General features: G+C 43.0%; 1 protein-coding gene across 1 annotated transcript in view; it reads right to left on the reverse strand.

The window, feature by feature from the left end:
• Positions 1–23135, reverse strand: part of TMCC3 (transmembrane and coiled-coil domain family 3) — a 128718-nt gene extending 105583 nt beyond the window's left edge. The window contains exon 1 of the mRNA XM_069000198.1: positions 23114–23135. Coding sequence (XP_068856299.1) covers positions 23114–23125 — 12 coding nt within the window. The 5' untranslated portion in view covers positions 23126–23135. The remainder of the gene's footprint in view (positions 1–23113) is intronic.
• Positions 23136–23466: the final 331 nt, after the last annotated feature.

Consider the following 23466-nt stretch of genomic DNA (forward strand, 5'->3'; position numbering starts at 1 on the left):
TAGGAAAAATATAATTTTGCATTGTGGCAGACCTTGAAATCAGATCAAACAGCAACTGAGAAGCAGCCTCTTTTGAACTGCAAGAGTAGGTGAAAAGAATTATTTACCCTTATGCTCTTAAAGTGAGATTACATCTACACCTGGGAGAGACTGTTTCAGAAAAATCATACTCAAATCTTTCACAAGATGTACACTGCTCAGTATAAAATAAATCTTTGAACTGGATGATCTTCGGAGATTTATTCTGTCATACCTTCAGTCCTGTAATTTTGCATCAGCAAAGTGAAACTGAAATAACCAGTTTTAGCCTTAGCTAAATGTAAACAGATCTTGTTCTATTTCTGTAGACTGTTTTGCATCAAAATATGTCAAAATATCTTGCAGAGTCCATTAAGTGGCATTCTTTTTGCAGGAGAGGAAGGGCAAATGATCCTCAGAAAACTGTAATGGCCCCCCTGGAAGTCACAGAGCCCTCAGGATGCTCTGTGGACTGGGAGCTGTGGTGGTTGCAGACCACCAGCCCCTCTTTGGGGTATAAACAAAAGACCTGAGGAGAGTGCTTCTTTTGATGAAGCAAACCTGTGGTTGGTGAGACTACATGCAAGACGAGGTTCGTTATACCTCCCAAAGGCACACTTTGAAGTCTTCTTGCCTCCACACTGGCATCCTCTCACTGCCCAAGGCAGCTGGTATTCCCCCAAGCATCGCCCTCCCAGACATGGGGGTGGTGGAGCATGACAGTGGAGAAGTCCATTGGAAATTAATTTGTCACATGCAATTTGGCACAGGGATGCCCCAAGGACGCTGAAGGACCAAGCTGGGCAGCCAGGCAGGCACTGGAGGCATGTGGCAGGCATGGCACTCTGTGCCCAAGGCCAGAGCATCAGCTCAACTTTGTCCATAACTGGCTGAGCAATGCAGGTTCAGCAGGTGGCAGAGCCTGGGTATGGTCCTCAGTAACTGAGATCTGAGTATCAGACAAAACCAGGGCCCAAACTTTCACTAAACACTGGAAGAAACACAGAACTGGGCTCAAAACTTGTGGCCTCTTGCTGCTGGTAAGGAGAGGGATCTGAACTCCTTAGTCACACAGCCTTGATATTGGAGGTCTCACCATGGATCTGAAGAGACTACAGCTAGAGTTGCCATAAATATATAATAAAATCCCACTACTAAATCTAGAGAATGGCACTGCATTTCCCCATAAGACCCTCTGTTTTATTCTGTGCTACTGGATAAGATTTTGAAAAAGAATAAAACAATTATTTGCTGATCTTTTCAGTTTCAAGGCCAAAGCTATATAGTTACAGCTCACTCATGCTCTAGCTCTTCTGAAAGGGGGATGGTTACAGTGAATCAGGTTACTTTCTAGTCTCTTTTTATAAACATAGCACAGAGGATTCTGAGTCTGTGCATCCTTATTGTTGTGTCAAATAAATGTGATTTTGTTATTTTTATAAAGTTTAAAAAAGCATGAATTTACAAGCTCATGGCAATTTCAAATGACAATCTATATTCACATCTCTGAATATTGTCATCTGTCCATGAAAACACATCTAGCAAGTGCCTGTAAGCAACATGGTGAGCCCAGGTGAGCTAAACACTTAGCAAGAGCTTGAGGAAGTGAATTTTTCTGAAAGTCAAAATGCAGCACCTGCCTTAACTGACTACAGCTGATACAGGCAAAACTCCCTGCTCCATGGGTTTCCCAATATTCCAGCTTCATTTCAAAGCTCCCAAAGTCTTAGAAAACACTCCTGGCCAGCTGAAGGTACTGGTGTCTTCAGGCAGTGTACATGCAGATCTGCACTTTATTTCTGTCTTTATGCATGTTAAACCTTATACAGATCTACCTGTCTTCCAGCTGCAGTGTTCACAGAAAAGTTGATGCAGAGAGCCTGTCTCTTGAAGGTCCACAAGGAACCTGCCGGGAAGAACATGAGCCCTTGTCTCTCGTAAGGGGCTAATCTGAAACCACATTAGAGATGGCAGAAAAAACTACTCTGTTTGACTTCTGTGGGTCTTTGAGTAACTAAGGTCTTGCTGCAATTATATGTCTACATATAGTGTGTACTCTATACATCTATACAAAGTAGAATATTGTATTACAGCATTATACCACAGACTAACCTTGGTAAAAAATGGCATCCCTTAATCTGAGGGGAGGCAATAACTCTCAGAACAGGTAAAGCAGAAGGGCTCATATGTTGTACCTTGCATGGAGATCTTGCTGATTTATCCATTTCCAAGTAAATTCATTTAATCATTTAGAGGGAATGAAGTTAGGTTTTAGAGCAGCCCTAGAGCCCACTGAAGTAATCAGGTACCTCATGGCTTTCTGGAAGCTTTGGATTCAGAGTGCAACAGCTGTTCGAAACCTAAACATGAGAAAACTGAATGTACAAGAACAAATGGGACTGATCGCAACTGCAGATGCAGAGCTTGTGGCAGCTTGGTCTACTGGTACTCAGAGAGTCTAGGGTACAGGACGTGATAGGCTTGGTTTCTGCAAGGAGATGGGGTTAACCTGTCCCTTGCAGGGAGCCCAGCTCCTAGTAACATCTCCCTCATAAACAATTATTTTTCTTTTTCTCTTGCAGCACTGTGTTGGAAGGATGCAACAGAGCAGAAGGCTGAAAGCTCAACTATCCAAGTCTCTCCATCCTAACACACTCCTGCCGAGCATGGCAGGGCTTTGAAGAAAGATAAAAACAGGTGAAGAGCATTCAAGTGGTAGAATTTACTGCAGAGCTCTGAAAAACAAACTGCAAGACAAAGCATTATACTACATTTTAGACCCCATGCCTGCCACTTCCACCTCACAGGCTGAGCACCTCACCCAGATTCACACTGACATCACACATTGATCCTGCAGGAGGATCCATACAAGCATGAAGGCTGACATAACATTAATTACCCACGCCCATTAGCAGAACCTCTTTTCCCGCACAGCTTGTAGCATCCATAATAATTTTCCAGGCAATGCACCAAGAGGTGTAACTGAAACAAAATGCCCTCACATGAGAAGCATGGATAGCACATCATTGTCTGTGCTGCATGTTTAATCACTTTGTGCAAACTCTTGTACGTTTGTGCACCTTTGAGGTAAAAAGTATGAGAAAATCAGCATTATTCTTTTTATGATACAGATACAATTTTCCAAAACCTAATCCTTTGTTAAAAATGTGAAAACAATACAAAGGCTGCAAATGCATTAAAAAGTAAACAGCATAAAAATAAGACAAGTTATTTACTGCTGGTACAGTTGGATCACAGCCTGGGTGTCACAAATTACAATGCTTTGGCAGATGTAAAAAGCCTTAGCAAGACACTGCATGGTTTTCAGTCTCCTCACCTCACACAAAGCTGAGAGATTTTCTAATGTAGAGAAATAAACCAACACTCAGATACACATACAGTGGTGAGATCTTGTATGCAAGTGTAAGCAAACCTTCAGGGCTGGCAATCGGAGATGTTATGAAAATGTAGATAATGTTGGAGGCAAGTAAAAGTCAGCCCATCTTTATACCTGGCCATGAATACCAATGAGAGGGCTGGAAAATTACTGTGTTGCTGCTTTATACCTGAGACCGTTCTTAGATGCCAGGGAATGTTAAAACAAACAGCTGTGATAAAAGGCTACTCTTTCTGACATAAGAAAAATCAGGAAGAGAAAGGAAGACCCTGTGGAATGTGGTGCCTTGCCAGCGAGTCTTCCTACAACTGTAAGCCCTCCTGAACTAAGGAGGTTGTACTGCATAGCAAACCAAAACCCACTTTCTCTACTTGTATAATCCTGAACGCTTTCTAAATGTTTTCTTTCATATAGAAAAACCTGGCATTAAAGACTCTGGCAGAATCTTTGAAAAGCTTCTTTGTCTCTCAAATTCAGCAACATAATGTTAAAGGTAAGAAATACTTTATAAAATTAACCTTCTGTCTTCATAAAATATGTTTATAAAAAACAAAAGCCACACCAGTAACTGCTGTCTCAAAAATACATTAAAAAATTTACCCTCTTAAAATTATAAATCAAATGAGACTTCAAAACAAAGCTGTAATAATTACTCCATTAATATCACACTTCTAATGAGAATATACTCATTTTTGGAAGTCAACTTTTTTTCCTAAAACTTAAACCCCTTTCTTTCAAAGAATTGGAGAAGTAAAACTATTCCATCCATCTTATAATGCAGTGGGAGAGGGCATAAATGCAAACATGCCGCTGAGCATGATCAGCACTATACACCTAAGAGTCACAGAGTCCTATTTGGCTAAGTAAGCTTTCCCTGTTGAGCAGAGAGCTCTGGCATCCAGCCCTTGCAAGCAGGGAGCAAGGAGCTCTGACACCTAGCCCTTGCAATCAGCACACCAGCTAGTCATGGCAGGCTATACATGGTCAGACACATTTAGATATTTCACAAGTTTTTTTATGACCTACTGTATGTGTCTGAAGTCATCTGATTCTCAACTGAAATTGCTTACCAGAAACTGCTCCAAATGTTGTAGTTACTTAATTTCCCAAATATAGATCATTTTGATATCTAATAGTTTGTGTCACACCAAAAACCCATCATGCATTGGAGTGAGAATACACTGTTGAAAGTGTTGATGCTGTTGAAAGATTATATCAAGGGCAGAGAGAAACATGATTAAGTTCCATGTCAGTGAGTTCTCTCATTTTTGTATAACACATACAGTCACTGTTTGATTAAAAAAAAGCTTTGTTATAATGAAAGGGAAATATCAACTAAGCAGAAGTAATGTCAAGCAGAAGCGTAAATCATAGGCAGGTCTGACAAACCAATACCATGTAATAAAGTTGCTATGGATGCCCTGAGGCAGAGCAGCACAGGTTTTCCAAGTGTTATGGAAATAGACAATTCAAGGTACATTGCAAATTTGTTCCACATTGTGCTCACCCTCAGCTGGCGTTCAGCATGGTGCTGGCATTGAACCAGTCACCAGCAAAGCTGTAACCGTCTGTTCCCAAGAAGAACCCGACCGAAGTCTGTGAGCTCAGCCATTCAGAAGTAAACACTGCAGTATTCCTTGAATCATGGAAGGCAGTGATGTGAAGGGTTTCACACGATCTTCCCAGGCAGCTAGTGTAGCATCACCTTCATTTTTGAACTCTTTTCTTCTTATCACCATATTCTTGCAGTTTTCAGGTTTGTCATCTTACACTGGTTGTAATTTCCATACTTTTGACTTGATTTAGTTAGCCTAGCTCCCTAAGAAAATCAGATTTCCAGGATCAGTCTGTTTATATGTCTGTAATAAACTTCTAATGCTGATTTCAGGCCAGTCGGAGAGATACTGGAGATCTCAAATATGATGCGCTCTCTGTGTATTTTGTAACGCCAGGGTGAAGGATGCCAAGGTTTTGATTTTCTTGGCCAAATAAGTTGAATGAGTCAGCCTGTATGTTGCTGTCAAAATATTTGACAGAACAAAGGCTGTATGAAAAAGGATGGGAACTGTATAGGATACATGGTGAGAACAGAAAATAGTAGTTTAATTTAGTTTTTAAAAGCCTAGGAATGAAAAGGTTCAAGACCACAGGAAACTGAGTTTCCACAGTATTCTCTGTAACCACAGGACTTGACATACACACCTTATGAACAAGATAAATTTATAACAACAGCTATATTTAAGCTAATATTAATGATGTGATTTTCATTATTAAGCTTTATTGTCCTCTATAATGCATGGGATTGCTGCTGGAATCTGAGGGAATTTAACAGTCGTGCTGGGCTGGCCATCTCTGCACAATGCTCAGTAAAGATGCTGTGGTGTCTATGTGCCTAAAGGAAAGAAGAAAGGTCTGTATATGAACAAACTAGTCCAACAGGGATAGTCAAAGCCTAACTAATGGCTCCTGGTTAATTTTAATCCCACTGCAACCAGTGGTGGGTCAACACTGAGGATGGCAGTGGTGATGGTTGTGTGAACTGCACTGAGCAGCAGAGCAGTAACAGCTGAACATCAGTCCCAGCTGCACCCAACACAACCATCCCTGTGTCACTTCTCATTCCAGCTCAAATAGTAATTTCCCTGAGAAATGGATTTCTCTGCTTTCAGCAGGATAGCAAAGAAACCCATCTTTCTTAATACCACTTCTGGGACTTCTGCATTGCAGTTGTTGGAAGAAACTGCTACTTTTAAACCTAAAATTTAATTAAAGCATCTTCAGGATTTTTTCTCCTGTAATTCAGTGACACTTCTCTCACAGGATAACCAGAATTATTTGCAAACTGTTACGGCTACTGCAGACAAAAGAGGTCACCAAGCTGCAGCAGTAGCTGTAATTAACACAGGAGCATATGTCAATACATAATTGACTTCTTAGGGAATTCAAGCAGACACACAACCAAGAGGCTCTGACAAGCTTTTGGCATCCAGACAGCAGCTAGTCCTGCCACAAGCTGGAACAAGAGCAGGAAGAGACTGAGAGGACCAGTTTTTTCTGCAAGGATTTTTCTAAGATCATCTTCCCTGGATGCATGGTCACATCAGATCCATGAAACTCACCCTGCTTAGGGATCCTGGATTTAGGTGAGCAACAGTGATGCAGAATTTCAAAGCCTTTCCTCTTGCTCTTGGCCAGACAGCAATTATTTACCATGGCACGAAGGCCAGGAATGCACAACTAGGTATGATGAATATGGGCTGCAGCTACCAAGACGATAGATTGTGGCAGTGGGTTGGAATACAACATCTCAGCACAAATAGGAGCCTTCGGCAGTCATACAAGGAATCTGGAAGGAATGGGTTTGGAGCATGACTTTTTGCCCATGAGAGCCATGTTAATTGCACAGAGGGAACAGCTCTTCTTTGAGAAGCAAGCTAACGATTGCATTTTTTTCTCTGCAATTAGTCCTGATAGTGATAGGTATAGTCCACTGCCCCCCTGATCAGAAACACAGAAGGTCACTATTGAAGAAAGTTAGAGAGCTCAGACAGATGCACACGGTATTTTGCAAGGGTGGGACACCAAACATCTCTATTCTGAAATGAACCATAAGGTGGCACTGCTTTAAAACATTACCTGAGAAGATTTTCCCTGACATTTTCTATGCTCTACAAAAACCCATAGAGCTCCCACTGAATTTAAGTGAATAAAGTCATCCTACAGAAACCTCAGTGATATAGTGAGAGTGCACATCATTGGCATATGTACTTTCACATATATTATTTTCTCAGAAATTGCTAAGTTTTGTTTTGAAAACCAAAATGCCTCAGATACTTTTGTTCAAGCACCACAACACCCATTTCAAAATTTGTTTGTGTGTGTAACAGCCAGACCTGTCCTCTCTTTACACAGCCTCTGGCATGTAAGACCATAAAGATTCTGCTCTTTTTCTGTGCATGGCAACAAGCCAACCAAGACACTTCTAACAAGTAATTTTCTGGTTCACATCTAATATGCAGGACAAGCTGTCAGGTAAAAACAGTCTTCGCAAGAGTCACAGGAAATTCATAGTGGTTATGGTAAAATGAACTACAGAGATACTGTGTGTCTACTAATTTGTGTTATGTTAGACCTGGCCACCATTTTAAATGAATAGTGAAAGGGACATAAAGCCACCTATACAAAGGAGATTACATCAGTCTGAAAGAGAATAGTAGAAGAGTGTGATTCTTAACAAACTTCCTGAATGCAAAGATAAGGACCCTACTGAATCTCCAAATCCCATGGGCACAGAGAACCAGCTGCTGGCTGTGTGTCAGGGTACAGTGTCAGTTTTACATAGCACAAGAAAAATAAATGGGTCAGAAAATAAATACCTACTGACTGAAGAACCTTCTGTTGGGTTTTCATGTAGGAGCCTAACTGATCTGAAAATAGCAAGGCCATGAGTTCAGGTCTCCCTTGATCTTCTGTATCCAGCCAGTCTCCTGCCCTGCAAAGAACTCCTCAGTTTTCAGGCAGTCCTTACTATAAACAGTGCAAGGTCTTTAAACCACTGTTACTTTTGCAGTCTCCACCACAGAGTATGGCTCACCCACCTCCAGCTACCACATGCTATGCAGAAGAACGAATTAGGGACAGAGAGCAGAACTACCTGAGCTTATCTTCAGATATTTTCTTTCTTACAAGTACTTTTGATCTAGCTTTACATCCCAGGAGTGACCTTGCACTGGCACCCTTTCAGCCAATGGACTAAAGTGTTCAAAAAGCCAGTGAGATGATGGATAGGCCACAGACCCCTTTCCAAGTGCACTGCATGGTAGAATGATAAACCATTGTCAGATTACAGACTGACTTCAGGACGTGCAATTGCCAGTGAATTGACCCAGGCTGCATGTTGACAGACAAACAACATCTATTCATTGATGCATCTCTTTGGATTCCTCTATTCACTCTGCCCATGGAGCAGAAGACACACTCAATACACAGCCTGGCAGAATGCAAAGCAGTTCAGTGAAACAGCTGGAGGGACACCAGAACTGTCCATGCACATAAACACGAGGATGTTCTCACTTACTATGACCTTACTTGCATTTCAAATGGGAGAATATGCTACTTCATACCAAGAATGTAAAAACAGATCTCATCAGAGTGTAGTGACTCAGATGATTTTGAGTTGACCCCTACCATTCTGGCAAGGTAATGGGAAGCTTATTTCAACTGCAGTTGACTGAAAAACCTTCCGTGCATTTAAAAACCAAAAGACAGTGATAGTGGGAGACAGGAGGATGGATGAACTTGTGAATATCAGCATTCAGAGTTAATAAGATTCTACCAGTAAGGTTCATATGATGAGTTTTAGTCTTTTTTTTTCCTATTTTGATCATCCAAGATAGTCTTTATTTCAAATATCACCATAGGAGCAGTAATTAATTCAAATGAAGTGGGATTTTCTCTAAATGAGCAAGAAAAATATTCCAAAACATCCTGAGCTTCAAACCTTAACAAAAAGAGAGAAGCATTTCTCTTTAAAACTTTAAAATACAACTTTTAGCGAAAACAAGACCTTTTTCTTTCATTTTTTTAAGTCAGCAAGTACACTGCTGGAAGGATGGCCCACTGGCTCTCTTTGACAAGCAGGCTGCCAAATTCTCCTTTTCTGTCCCCAGTCATAGCTAACTGAAGACTACCTGGAGCAGTGAGAAGCTCTTGGATCTACTTGACTTTTATAGATCTTTTTAGGTGGACACTAACAGCAGTTAGCAAACTGGAGCCCAAACATTAAACACTGTTAAATCCTTTGAATCCAACACAGAAGCACTTCAATTATACCAGCATTCTGTTATCCCAGATGAGGTCATGATTCTTAATGCTCATCGTATTGAATATTCCTGCCATATTCTGAAATCTTGATTATCAAAATTATCCTTTTTGTCACATGGATAATTGAAGGTTATACATTTCATGCAAAACAGGTTTTGTACCTCATTAAACAGACCTGTCTGCGTTTCCACAATGTAATTCCTGAATATAATCTGTGCAGTTTACATGCTCATGACTGGATAGCATGATTATAGTAACTATAGGGTAAACTGGGATTTAAGTCAGGAACTTGTAGAAACCCACAAATCCAGTGGTAGGGCTCCAGCTTTGGAAGCAGATTGATTTTCTGTGCTCTGAATAGGCACGCAAAACGACACCATTTTGTTGCATTATTCAAGCTGTTTAGCTGAACAACGTTTTACTCATGTCTAACTTACACTGGCACTAATCATCACTTGTTTTTAGCAAGAGAGAAAGTCCAGAAGGCAAATCATACACAGCTCAATTAGTTTAAGCTAGTACTACAAAAATGTGACACGCAGATGCTAATTCTTAGTCTGTTGTAGCAATGCAGGATACTTAAACAGACTACATTCAGCATGTGAGTCCACATACCCCTTTTTTAGATGCAGGTGAGGACTAGACAGAAATTCTCAATATTAATTCAATCCCATGTGTTTACCCCAAACACAGAAGTACACAACAGTACGGAGGCAACAGACTCACTATCAGACACACAACCAAAGTCTGAGGGAAAACCAAACATTTCACTCATTGACCAGCCCATCCTCTTGAGAAGAGCCCACAGAGAGCATAGGAAGGTTCACAACTGCCAAAGCATCACAGGAGTCTCCTTCCTGGGTAGCAGCATGTCCCCCTGGCTAACAGAAAATTCTCAAATACAGCACTTGTGAGAACTGGGACATTGCCTGCCCTTTTGTTTTCAGGAAGACAGGTGATACATTAACCTAATCCAGCACTTTAAATAATTTTTGTCCCTCTTTCACACCTCATTATTTGAAAAGCATCCTAGCAATACAAGATAGCTGAGAGAGAGATGTACCCAAAGTCCTGTACACAAGGCAATGCCATGCAAAGGTGATGGCTCTGAGGGGCCTTTCGAGAAAGAAGTGGGAAAGTGGGGTGTAGTGAAAAGAAAGCGGGAAGAAATAATCTGACACCTGCTTCAGCCCACAGACTGCAGAGAACATGGACCAGTAGTGAAAGCCAGAGAAGGGGACAAGAGAGTAGCCATGAGGGAATCAGGAAGAGCTACACAAACACCACATAGCAGGAGACAGGGACCAGAGCTAAAGAAGCCAGTCACAGAGCCTGGAGATAATTCTGAAAGGATGCAACACTGGTGGATGCACCCCAAGAGGACAGCAGTATGACTGAAGGTGGAAATCAGCATTTGTGGGAACACGTCCTTTGGAAGGAGAGCAAAAATGGAAGTGCCCACAGAAATAGTTACCGTGGAGCTACCTAGGGTACAGAAAAAATGGCCTTTATAGCTTCTGAAACAATGTTACTGTGAGCAAATTAAACTGATCAGCCTTTCTTTCTTTGAACAAGTTGAGGTGTCAGGCTGTAGAGCTCCAAGAAGGTGAGTAGCAATGCACATCAGAATCAGCCAGAATACAGCTAGTGAGTTTTATGCCGTTTAAAATGCCTCAGAAGGGTTTTTTCATGGATATTTCAATATGCAGATACTTAATTTGATCAGAAACTTGATTATCTGTGTCCTAGTTCTTCAGTATACCTAAGTATTTGTCTTACAAGATACTACTCCCAATGAATCTCTAGATTTATGCTATATAAATACATATATAAAAGTCTTGAATTATGTTCACTGACAGCTGATCAAAAAACATTAGTACTTCCAGTAAAAGAAATACCTTATGGTGTTTGCATCAGTAATCCTGACTAGATTTTCATTTTTACCTTAGCTTTTTATTCACGAAAGATCCTCCCCTCCAAAAAAAGTGTTATTTTATACAGCTAGAATTAGTTTACAGACTTCACTTGAAAAACTTAATTCATCATCCTGATTTCTACCCTTTAGTGGTCAATGTATTTCAACATATGTCCTGCTCTTAACCATAAATCCACCTGTGGGAAGGCAGTTTCCATAGAGGTGCCTAGCTGAAGTTGTGTTTAGCTCTTTGCAGGATTAAGCCCTATGAAGCAGAAGCAGTTTGCAATACAGAGGTCAGAGTACAGTAATTCTCTACGTGAGACTGCAGATTATATCTCATGTGGCAGGTTGCCAAGGAGCCTCTAGGAGCAGAGAACAAATACAGATGGGAGGAGGTGGATGCAGCAAAGGTAGAATTACACTGAAATGGCATTGGCTGCAAAGTGTGACAACAACAAGCAGTAGGAGAGAACAAAGACCAGGACCGACAGTGACCAGGAAAGGAAACTCCAGCAGAAATAGCAGAAGAGTCCTTGAAGGGCCCAGCAATACTTCCTCCAATGGCTGAATTTTCACACCACAGCTCTGTCAGGCATCCTCAGCCCCAAACCACCCACTTCAGCTGCTCTCTCTTCCCAATTATTGCCCAAGGCCCACTCCTCACATATTCTGCAGGTGCTGTCCCTTTCCCCTTTCCCTCTCCTCCATCCTCCTTTTCAAACTGAGTTGTGGGGAAGGAGAAATCACATCAGAAAAGTCCGAAACTGCTAAACAAGCTATAAAAAACCCCTTAGTAAGCTCAGTGATAGATACAAAAATTTCACAGCTTTTCCCTGCAGAATCATTCTGCTATTTCAAAGTTGCACTGGTTTCCCAAGCACTAGTTAGGGAACATTTCTTTGTTCAGGAGAGCACTGATGCATGTGCCTACACAAGTGTATGCTTTTACAACACAGCAACTTAGAAAGGCAGTTTCCAGTTGTCTTGGATAAGACAGTCATTTAAAAATATTGGTTTTCTGCTTGGCTTCTCTGGCAATCTTTGCACAAGAAAATTTTCTCTCTTTCCCTCCCATGTACTGTAGTGATAATACATATTTACATCACTTCATGGTGGTGTCATGAGGATTCATTAATAAGCACTGTGAAGATGAGAAGTCCTACAAGAAGTAAGTTATATCCAGGCAAGGGTGTTTTAATGTACACTCAGCCGTGTGGTATCTCTCCTTTTCCACCACTCTCGTTAGCATCTCTAAAGCTGTTTGCCAAAATCTGTCCTGTGGAGCAGCCACAGCTGATCACTGTATTGGCCCAGGGGACACTGAACCATTCAAATGAGTAAGGTTAACAGTGCCGATCTCAAGCACAGCAAAAATACTAAGAACATACATACTTGAAAAATTCCTACAGAAACAGTGCCAAGGAAGAAAATGTGCTTATGAAATCAAAATGGGCCCCAGAAGCAAGAAACAAGTGAACTGATTGGGGAAAGTATTACTTTTTCTTCATTTGATTCAATGCAATGATTGCCTCTGATTTAGTGATTTGTGTCTTCCACTTCTAAATTGTATTCTGTCTAAATATAGTTATCACAGAGAGCAGAAAACCCAGCCTGAACACCTGGGCACTTGTTACAGGCAGGCTATTCTGGAGGTGGTGGATCAGCATACCAGAACTAGCATTCAAAAACCACCTCCAGTGTGCTCAGCATTGCTAAGAATAATGACACCAGCACTTGGTTCATCAGGCAGCTCCTCTTCCTCTCCCCTGTCCCACTTCACACATGGAAATCTGGTCCACATATAGTCCCTGGACCTAGAGCTAGAGATGGGAGCTGTCTGGTTGACTTCTCAGGTACAGATAGTCATTCTTCCTCTGTCCCCACAGTGCTACAGTCTGACAGTCATCCCACATATACTCATCCAGATTCACTGAGGAACCACAACTGGGAAACCAGAGCAGGCAGGGCAGGTTCCAACAAACTTGAGCTGCCAGCTCTCGAGGACATATGAAGTGAGGCACAGCTACCCCACCCAAACATTAATGTGTTTATTCCCCCAGCATTGGGATCTATCCTGGCTCCATCAGCTGTGCACAAAGGAGGCACCCTTTGCAAGTGCTAATAACCTATGTTACTCTTACAGCAGCATTCTTACTGCACTGTTTCCTATGCCCAGCTTGTCAAAGCACCAGCGTGCGCTCTCCTGACAGCAGTTCTAAAACTGTATACCCGTACCTGAGAGGGTCTAGTGAAAGAATGTCATAGGGGATCCATAATTCAACATCAAGCAATGCAAAAGTAGGTCAGGACACATGCTGGCACTGCCCCGAGCCCACCTGGGGTCAGGGTGACTGCGGTGTCAGGGACAAGGCTCAACCCAACTGCAGCTGCCCAGGACTCCTGCAGGCAGCTGCTCTTCCTCCGTGCATGGGTCAGCAGCAAGACTTACAGCTTCTGTGCTCTCTGCCTTGTACTGCTGGATAATGGGGCCCAGGGAAAAAAAGGGATTTTAGGCAGCATTGAGGAACTCCAAAGCTTTAAAGAGCTGGCAAAGAGAATATGGCCAATTGTAAGTCTGAATGTTAGTTTGATACAGGAGACTTTATATGATTTCTGCAATTCTAGGAAATTTTTCTTTAATGAAAACATTCTCTCACCACCTGTCAAGAATAAATATAGGCAAGGAAAACAAGACAATATTGAACTAGAAGGACGGATCTTGCAAAACATCAGAGCTGATTCATCCCTTCCCATTCCTCCCCCCATCCTACTCCAGGCACCATGCCGAGAATACATTAACTTAACTTGCCTGGGGATTTACATTAGGTTACTATCCACTACCAGGGACTTCAGATTCCTTTATTCTCCACCACTGCTGTGTTTCTGTAAGAGAGTACTGAATTAAAGTAACTTCACTTTTTCTTCAGTTATTCAATTTCTGTAGAGTTTGGCAGCAGAGGTGCCAAGTACAAAAGTCTTGACTACTCAGTCCCACCCCTAGAACTGGTATGCCAGTGTATTAGGATATAAATCTGTCATTTTTGTCTCAACATGCATGAATTACCCAAGTATTATATATGTAGATACACATTCTCGCTTGCTAAGTCTGCACTCCTACTTTTTAGGATCTGAAAACAGTAGTTGAAACAAGTCACCTGTTGCAGGACTAAGTTAAAAACTACTCTTCGATTAAAAAACCCTCTTGAATCACACATTAAAAAAAAGAATGATAAATAACTATCAGAAAACTAAAGCTTCTATTATCACCCAAGACTGGGGACATTTTATTCTTCACAGCCTCAACTCATTCCACTCAGTTTCTGCAATGACAGCACTCAGGACTGCAGCCTAGAAAGCTCTCTGGCTACACTTTTCCCCAGTAATTTAAACAAATTTAAATTTATTCATGTAATGTAACACTCATCACCCTTCAGAAGGACCTTTTCCCTGCTCTTTTCCCTCATTCAGTTAGTCTCATGCTCAGCTGCCCTCCTGTGCAGGTGTTCTGCAAGCCACAAAAGCCCAGTTTGCCCAGACAAGTAGCTGACCCAGCAGCAGCGAGTGGTGCTGAAAACCTCAACTTTCAACATCAGAGAAGGGAACAGAAAAAAGAAAATATCGAGTCCAATCTTTGACTGAACATCACCATGCCAATTTAAGTATATCACTAGTACCACGTCCAGTTTTTTGTTGAACACCTCAGGGATGGTGACTCCACCACTTCTCTGACCAGTCCATTCCAATTGTTGATGACATTTTCAATGAAGAAATTCTTCATGATATCCAACCTGAACCTCCTCTGGTGCAGCTTGAGGCTCTGTCTTCTTGTCCTGTGCTGGTTGTCTGGGAGAAGAGGCTGACCCCCACCTGGCTACAGACTTTTTCAGATGGTTGTAGAGAGTGATAAGGTTTGCTCTCAAGCCTCCTTTTCTCCAGGCTAAACACCCCCAGCTCCCTCAGTCACTCCTCATACGACTCATTCTCCTGACCTTTCACCAGCTCTGTTGCCCTTCTCTGGACACTCCAGCACCTCAGTGTCTTCCTTGCAGTGAGGGGCCCAGAACTTGACACAGGATTTGAGGTGTGCCCTCACCAGTGCTCAGCAGAGAGGGACAATCACTCCCCTGGTCCTGCTGGCCACACTAAATGTGAAACAGGCTCTAACTCTCAGGAAGATACAAATAGATTGAATCTAAATTATAAAAACGCAATGGAAAGTGTATCTCTTCAGGCTTAAACATAAAAAGCAAGAAAAAGGATAAAAAAGTCCCCTTTATTTTTGAGCAAGTCAATATTTATCATACATCTACTCACACTCATTATCTCAAGTAGGCCAGTACCAAAGGTTTGCCACCAGGGGATATGTCCTTTTTAAACAGTTAATGGAGTTTTAATTGATTGTGTTACCTGAAAGTATATCTTGACAAAAAGAAAGATAATTGAAATGCATTAAAAAGTGTGTTTATTCATCTGTCCAGAAATAAGCTGGAAAAGACAAAGAGAACATGTAACAGAACAGTTTTTAGAATGCCTGAAAAGAATGGAGAACTACTAGGAGACTTGCAAATTCAACTACTGGTATGAATAATTGTATGCTAGCAAATGCCCAAGATGAAAAATAATAAAAAAACCCAAAAAAACAAACCAAACCAATAAAAACCAAAATCCCAAGAAGCAAACAAACAAAAGCCACCAAAACCAAAACCCCCCACCAGATATATATATACTAACTAATTTACAAAAAAAAAAAAAAAAAGACAAAAAGTAGAATATCTGAATCAAACTATCAAGAATTAATACTGTATTGCTGTTGAGGAAGAAAAAGTATTTCTTTTTCTCCTGCAAAAGACTGATTTCCCATAGAGAATAAAGAAACTTAAGCCTTTTTTTCTTTTTTTTCAAATAGAGGTCACTTTTTAATGGGAATAATAATATTTTCATCACAAATATATTCTCCCAATTTTGTTTGTTAGGTATTTTTAATAAAAACCTAATTTTCTATTAAAAACAGCTTTGATAAGAATATTATGGGCCAGTGAAGCATTTCCTTTTGTGATGGTTTCTGGTATTCAAGGTCAGGTTCAACTACATTAACTTACATTACAATGGCTTAAGATCAATTGCTCAGAAGCAGGAAAACAGTGACCAAAGAGCCAGTGTCCTGATGCCACATGAGATCTGTAAAATGCACAGATGTTGTAGCAGGGCAGAGAAGGGGAGCTTTAACCATTTTTACCTTACAACTGGAGACTATCAAAACTTCTGGAAGTTTTACTTACTCTTCAATCAGCTCATCTCTCCCTTTTTTCCCATGCCTATTTTTTTCATATATGTTTTTTAACGTTAAGATTTCATTGTCTTGTCACTAGGACAACATTCCAGCAGTGGAGAACATAGAGAGGAAAAGATGTTAACTGGCCCTTCTCTGTGTTTTTATGCTAGAATGTGCTTTGTCTCCACCTCAGAACAAGAGGAAAGGGAATGTTCATCCAGGCACAGGCAAGCTTTCGAGAAACATGCAACCAGCCATTCTGACCTACCACTGCCCTGAATGGGAATCTTGGACAAAAGAAATTACTTTAGTCAAATCTTTCTGGTTTTAGTTCAGTGAAACCAACATACTTAAGAGATCTTAGCTTTCCTCCATTTATTTTCCCTCACAATTTCAATCTCAAATTATGCACACATTCTCTGAGACAACATAGACTCATAAAACTGTTCTCAGCTGACACACTTAATCAAGGATATGACTCCAACAGGTTCAATATCTCACAAGCAAGCTCAGCAGAAAACAAAGCTCAGTTCTGTGTTGCCGGATGGTAAGGAACATACTGGTTCATATTAAATCCATGCCAGTATCTTGGCTGGAACAGTGGCCAACAGTGGATGTCCTGGGAAGACTCCCATGACTAGAATTACCATGTAATGCTGCTCCCCAGAATACTTTCCAGCTGCTGGAGATCTGCAGGTCAAGGGGTTTTTGAGCCAGCAGGGTTCATTTTATCCTCAGGGGCATATTCTGTGTGAATTTGAATCCATGGAAACTCGTGCTCCCCCAACACCCAGTGGCCAGGAATCTCACAGCTAAATGCAGAGTACATTCTTCTGCTCTGAACTTGAGGGTCCTGATGGTTTCATTTGATGGCCCCAGTTCTTTTGCTGACAGAGACTGAACGATCAGTCACACTCTGATTCTTCCTCCCCATCTCACTTATGCCTTGCTCTCCTCTCTGCTTATCAACAGAGGTGGCAGATAAAAATATGACTGGTAAGACAGTTGAAAGCACACCAGTCATTTACATGCCATTTTAGAAAGTGAACCGAGGGACTTTGATACATAAACCCCATTGACTTTCCATTACATTTTGATTCCTTATTGCCCACCCTCAAGGAAATTTACTCTAGAATCTTAAGAAAATAAATTTTAGGACAGATTTTAACTAGATGGTAGATATATTTGAGATACCCCATTGACATTTCTTTATACTACAATGACACTTCTAGCTTAAGACTTCTAAAACTGCAGAAAATTCACCCTATCTTTTAAACATCCTAATTTACATAGCTGAGCAGAATGAAATATCCTTCCATCATCTACTGTCTGCCACAGCACACACCACTGCTGAGCCTGAAGTCTCAGCTTCATTGCCTTGGTCCCCTTTATATCCTTGCTACTTCCAAGTCTTTTCAAGCGCTGGAAAATTTTGACTCCATTTTGGTCTGTTTTTGCATCATGGATGCAGAGATGGATCCTACTGCTAATCAGCTGAATCACCATAAAAAACTACAGCAGAGGCAGTGATAGGAAAGATGAACTCCTTAGCAAATAGGAGTGCTTGAGGTAAAGGCAGGAAATCCTCTCTAGGCCCTCAAAACCAATGCTGATGTTCCACTGAACATCACTTGCACATCATGTGATCTTTTAGGCCTTAAAACTTAAACACCTGCAGGCACTTAAGTTCACTACAAATTCCCTAAAATCCCCTTAAATTCACCCCAGTCACAGCCTGCTCAACTGTAGAAGAAATCTTCGACTGTCTGTCTGTCCTGTTCCTCCCAAAGGCCAGAGACCCCTGTTCAAACTGCCACTCTGCTGTGCTTGCAGGAAGGATTTATTTATTCAGTGCTTCCTCACGCCAGGGACACTGGCCTGTGTCTTAGCCAGTTAAATTGACTGCACGTTAACTCAGCTAAATCTAATGCTTAAGTAAGTTATCTGTTGTCATGGATTTAACTGCTAACACATTTTGTATTCCCCAAGGGTATTCAAAATAGAGCCTCTAAAATAGCTGAAAAGGAAAATCTCTGTATTACCTCAACCCTTACCTCAACCAAATTTAGTCTTTGACTGACAGTATTAGATATCATTTGAAGGCAATCTCTGAGCAGCTAAGGATACCAAAAGGGCACGTTTCTTCCCCACTCACTCCCATTAGCACAAATTGTCCCAGTTTTTGCCCAACAAGTTGTAAAGACCAGACAATGACAACTTCGTAAAAATAAAGGCATCATTCTGCTCAAACACCTGATGAAAAAATTTTATAGCAAGATACAGCACTGTTCTGTACCTGGCAAGGTATATTTGTCCCTCCTCGCTACTTTATTAATTAAACAGAACATTAATGAGCCAGACTGTTTCCTTTCCTTCCGCATTAGTACTTGCAAGAGTAGTTACTGATTACTGAGTTTCAGAGCCCAAACCCACTTAAGAGTATTAAATTATACATAATAAAAACAGAAGTAGCACACAATTTCATCTTCATTACAGACTTTGTTTAGTCCAACCTGGATTTTCAGTATATTCTGCTCATACTAATTTCTTCTTTCTGTTGTTCCTAAATACTAATTTCTTGTTGATGTATTTGATTTTCATTAATTTCCAAGTGTAAGTACATATTGCCTGAAGAAATAACACCAGCAGTATTTGACATGTGAATTTGTTTACCCTAGTGAAAATGAACAAGGTACACAGAGCTGACATTCAAAGAGATAATATAAGCAGGCAGAAGTGAGAGTTTATATCTAATATGGACTTCAGTGATCTGGTGAAAGACTGCTGAGACTGAATAAATTAACTCCTAATATGGTCAATTAAGACATGTAGGTCATCTGGCAAGAGAAACTGAGAGAAACAAATCCAAAGAGACGAGATTGCTGAGGTCTGGAGAACTGGCTTCCCATCTGTTACCTGGAAATGTCGTCTGTCCTCTCTGTTACTGCATTCCTGCAAGGTCTAATAGACAGCTTGTCTCCATTAACTATAATGCCAGTCTGTTGTATTTCAATGTCCAGGAAGGAGGGTGTGCAAAAATAGGAAAACAACCTCAGGGATTTTCCTCCTGCTTATATATGCATTAGTATTTTCTTACTAATAAGAAACTGAGTGAAAAGAGAGTGGCATATGGAAGAAAAAGAATCAGATCTTTCATGTGGAATGAAATCAAGTAGATCAACCTCAGTCGACATTAGTTATACATCCAGCTGCAGCACCTATGTATTACACAACAATGTTCTTACAAGCAACAAAGTACTTGGACACATCTATGACATCTATGTCACCTCTAACTATTTTGAACAGCTTGAAGAGCAAAGAGAAGCAGTGGTGGCAGGAAGATCTGTACACACAGCCATCATGCTTCTGAACTCTGAAAAGAGTGTGTAGAGACCAGGAAAGGGGGGGACTGTCTGGAAAGATCAATCTCCTATAAAGCATCTCAAATACGGTGTTAGGATAATAGTAATCATTGACCTCACTAGTACTCCAAAGATTTTAGAAAGTGATCCCTTTGTGAAGAACAGGTTGGACACAAGTAGATGGAGGAGCCAGAAGCAGTGGTAGGCAGAGGCGGGCACTTGGTAAGAGCTGTTGAGCTAAGCTCCAGGCCCAGCAGAGGATCCTGAAAGCAGCAGGCTGGCAGAGCATTGCTACTGCCCATCCTTCCCTGTCCATGGTGCTCTCTGTGCCATACTGCACAGCTCTGATGCAAACAGTGCCAGATCTCACTTAGCCTGGGCTGCTCTGCTTTCCTCCACGGACTTTGGCAGGGACCTGAGGAACACATGGAGAGTTGTCTGCCTAAGATGTGCTTCTGGACCTGTGAGCAAAAGTGCAGAGGGTGTTGCACAGAGCATTGCTTTGTCACTCTTGAAGCCCCAGGACTGCCAGCCTCTGCATACAACTGCTGGCCTGGGGTCACTGGCACCTGAAGGAGCTCAGTGACTGAAGTGCAGGGAGCAGGCAGGCTCCTCGGGGAGATCGACTCACTTGAGGAGCCAAGGGCTCAACTTAGGGAAAGCCCACCCCCTCCACACAACTCAAGAGCAGCTCCCCCTAGGCACTAACATTTCACTGATTCCACCCATCTTCACAGGTCCATTTTCTCTACGTCACACTTGAAATTCAGTATGCCGCAAACAGAAGGGGCAAGGACATTATTTCATGTCTCCAGCAACAAACTCCAGGTTTTTGTTAAGGAGGCACCCAAAACAACCTTTTTCCTTATTGCTCCTTTATGAGCGCAGATGGCATTGGAAAACATGAACCAAATGGAAAGTGTAGATTTAACACAAAGTTCTTGACCCATACTAAACCCTGTGCAAATAAAAAGCTTGAGCTTTCCAACTCAGTGGCCCAGCTCTTATTTATTTACTTACTTTTGAAGCAATCACTGAAGCATAAACTGCATTTAGGGACAGCAAATCAGAGGGGTCTCAAATGTTAGGCTTCCTCTTGTTGGCCATAAAATCACATGACAGGGGGAATAATAGAAAAACAGGGGTTTCTCTGTGTTTTATGTTCCCTTTCTGACAGATATAAAAGCAAAAAAGGGCATGCTAAGATGGAAATGGTAGAAAATCCTCTGGAACAGCAGAGAATAAGGAGGAGACAAAGCAGTTAACACTGAGGTTTCACACTCCACCCTAGAGAGCCATGAGATTAAATTAATTTTACTGTTGATTGCCCACATAACTACTGTTTTTCCAGGACATGCTAAGGACTCTATGAACTCAGTGAGGAAGGCTGCCCAGTTGGATGCCTAAAGTAGGATCGGAGCACTCCTGATTCAAAGTGAGAGCTGCAATTTCTTTTTATTTCTTCCTCTATTTGTCTAAAAGGAGATTTCCTTTCTCAGATGATTTGTCATGCAGCCTTCATTAGCACTAAGGTGTTGATTAAAAATTAGGAATTATAAATTTTATCACTTTTAAGCTAAAGTTAGCTTAGTTTAACTTCTCTTGGCAGTACTCAATTTGTTGTGTACAGCAGAAGAATTTAGCACAGGTGGCCCATAAATCACACAGAGGTCAGTCTGTGATGGACGGCTCACCAACATGCAGCACAAAACAGGCTGGCAGCATAAACCAACACTCAAATCCCGATTCAGCCCTTGAGCAGCCACAGAATTAGGTATGAAAAAGAAACAAGGCTCAAATACCTTGTATCCACAATCCCCAAGGTAATTTCGCTCTTTTATAAACACTTAATTTCAAATCTTGACTACCTCTGCATTTCCATTCCTTGTAGCAAAGGACTATGATGGGCAGTGGAAGAAGTTAAGATTCAAATAAAGCATTTGTTCCACGTAATTCACAATGAGAAGATAGAAATAATCAGCTTTCTCTTAACCAGCTTGTCCAAACCGTATAATAAACACACAATAATTAACACTAAGTGTAAAATACTGCTATTTGTAAAAGAGATTAGCAATATCAGGCTTAGGAAGTCCAGCTAAGTAGAGGGTTCCTCCCCAGAACAAAGAGAAATCCTAAATCATCTTGCTTGTTCTGTGTTGCCTGGGCTCTGCCAAACCAAGCACGGCCATTGGAACCTGGATCTGTGGCTCAGAAGCGCTGAAGAGAGCCCCAGGCTCCAACCACCTCATTCACCACGAAGCGATGGAATAGACTTCCTATGCCTTTTATCATGAATTTTTAGAGGTGTCTTACTACTCTAGTTGTCTGGGCTACTGCACACTTAGGCTAATGGGCCTAAGGATGTAACAACAGAATTTGGAAAGATCACACAAAATGGGAGCAAGACAGGAACAACAACGGGACAAGAAGCCTGAGCAGCTATGTGATTCACTCTTTTGATAACGTGCCTTCAACACTGGTACTATCCTGTTACAGCCTGTTTCAAGATGCAGCCCAGGTCTACCTAGAAGGGAAGCTTGCCTTTTTGGAAGGAGCAGTGAAAATTGTGATTGGAGCTGAGTGTCAGGAAAAGGATCCCTACTGACTTTAATAACCTTTGGTTGCAGCTCCAAAGTGGGGTCTGGTGTGGATACCACGCTCTCCTCGGCTCAGAGCTTCGGGTTATTTTTCTACACCTTTTAGCAGTGCCTTCGGCAGTCATGAGAGCCTTGCGTCCTCCTGCACATAGCACCACCAGCGCCGCTGCCTAGTGTGGATGGAGAGCTGTTCCCTTCGCCCAAGTCTATCCGTGCCCGAGATCTCGCAGCCAAGGGATCGTCTGCCGCCGTGCAGGGAACAATAGCGGCGGGGGAAGCCGCTGGCCGCCCGCCCCGCCGCACGGCCGCCGCTCCCGCCCGCAGCCCCGGGCTGCTCCGGGCGCTCGGCACTCGCCCCGCGCCGCCGTAGCCGCTTTGGCAGCCACCGCCGGCGGCCTGCGGGGAGACCCCGCGCCCCGGCTCTCCGCCGCCGCAGGCATCCATGGCAACTCCGGCCGTAGCACGGCCCGCCCGGGCAGGCAAAGTTTGCCCGCACCTGGGACCGCGCCCCTCGGACCGCGCCCCTCAGACCGCGCCCGCGGCTCCGCGCCCCGCCCGCCCTCAGCGGCGCAACTGCCCCGCGGGGCCGCCCGGCGCCGAGGCGCCACCTGGCGGGGCCCCGGCGCACCCGCCGCTGCCCCCGCTCCCGTCCCCGCCCGGGTGGGCGCCCGAAGCTGGACGGCGGCCCCGCGCTCCCGGCGCCGCTCCGGCGAGCGCGGTGCTTACCTTGCGCAGCATGCTGGGCGGGCAGCGCCGGGGGCTCCCCGCCGCGGCGCCGAGTTCTCCCGCCCCTCACGGCGCGGCGGCCCCTCCGTGCGCGCCGCCCGCCTGCCCGCACTGAGCGGCGGCGCAACGGCTGCGCCCGCCACGAGGCAGCGCGGCCGCGGGGGGGGCCGGGCCCACCCACCCCCGCCGCCCGGCCCCTTCCCCGGCCGCGGCCCCCGCCCGCCCCCGCTGCCCGGGGCTGGGGCAGCCGTGGCCGGAGAGAGCCGCGGAGCGGGCGCTTGGCTCCGGGCGGCTCCCGGTCACGCCGCGTGGGCGCCCGGAGCACTGTGCAGAGAGAGCCCCCCGCGGAAAAC

Source organism: Aphelocoma coerulescens, chromosome 1A, assembly GCF_041296385.1.
Source record: "Aphelocoma coerulescens isolate FSJ_1873_10779 chromosome 1A, UR_Acoe_1.0, whole genome shotgun sequence".
Taxonomy (NCBI): Eukaryota; Metazoa; Chordata; class Aves; order Passeriformes; family Corvidae; genus Aphelocoma; species Aphelocoma coerulescens.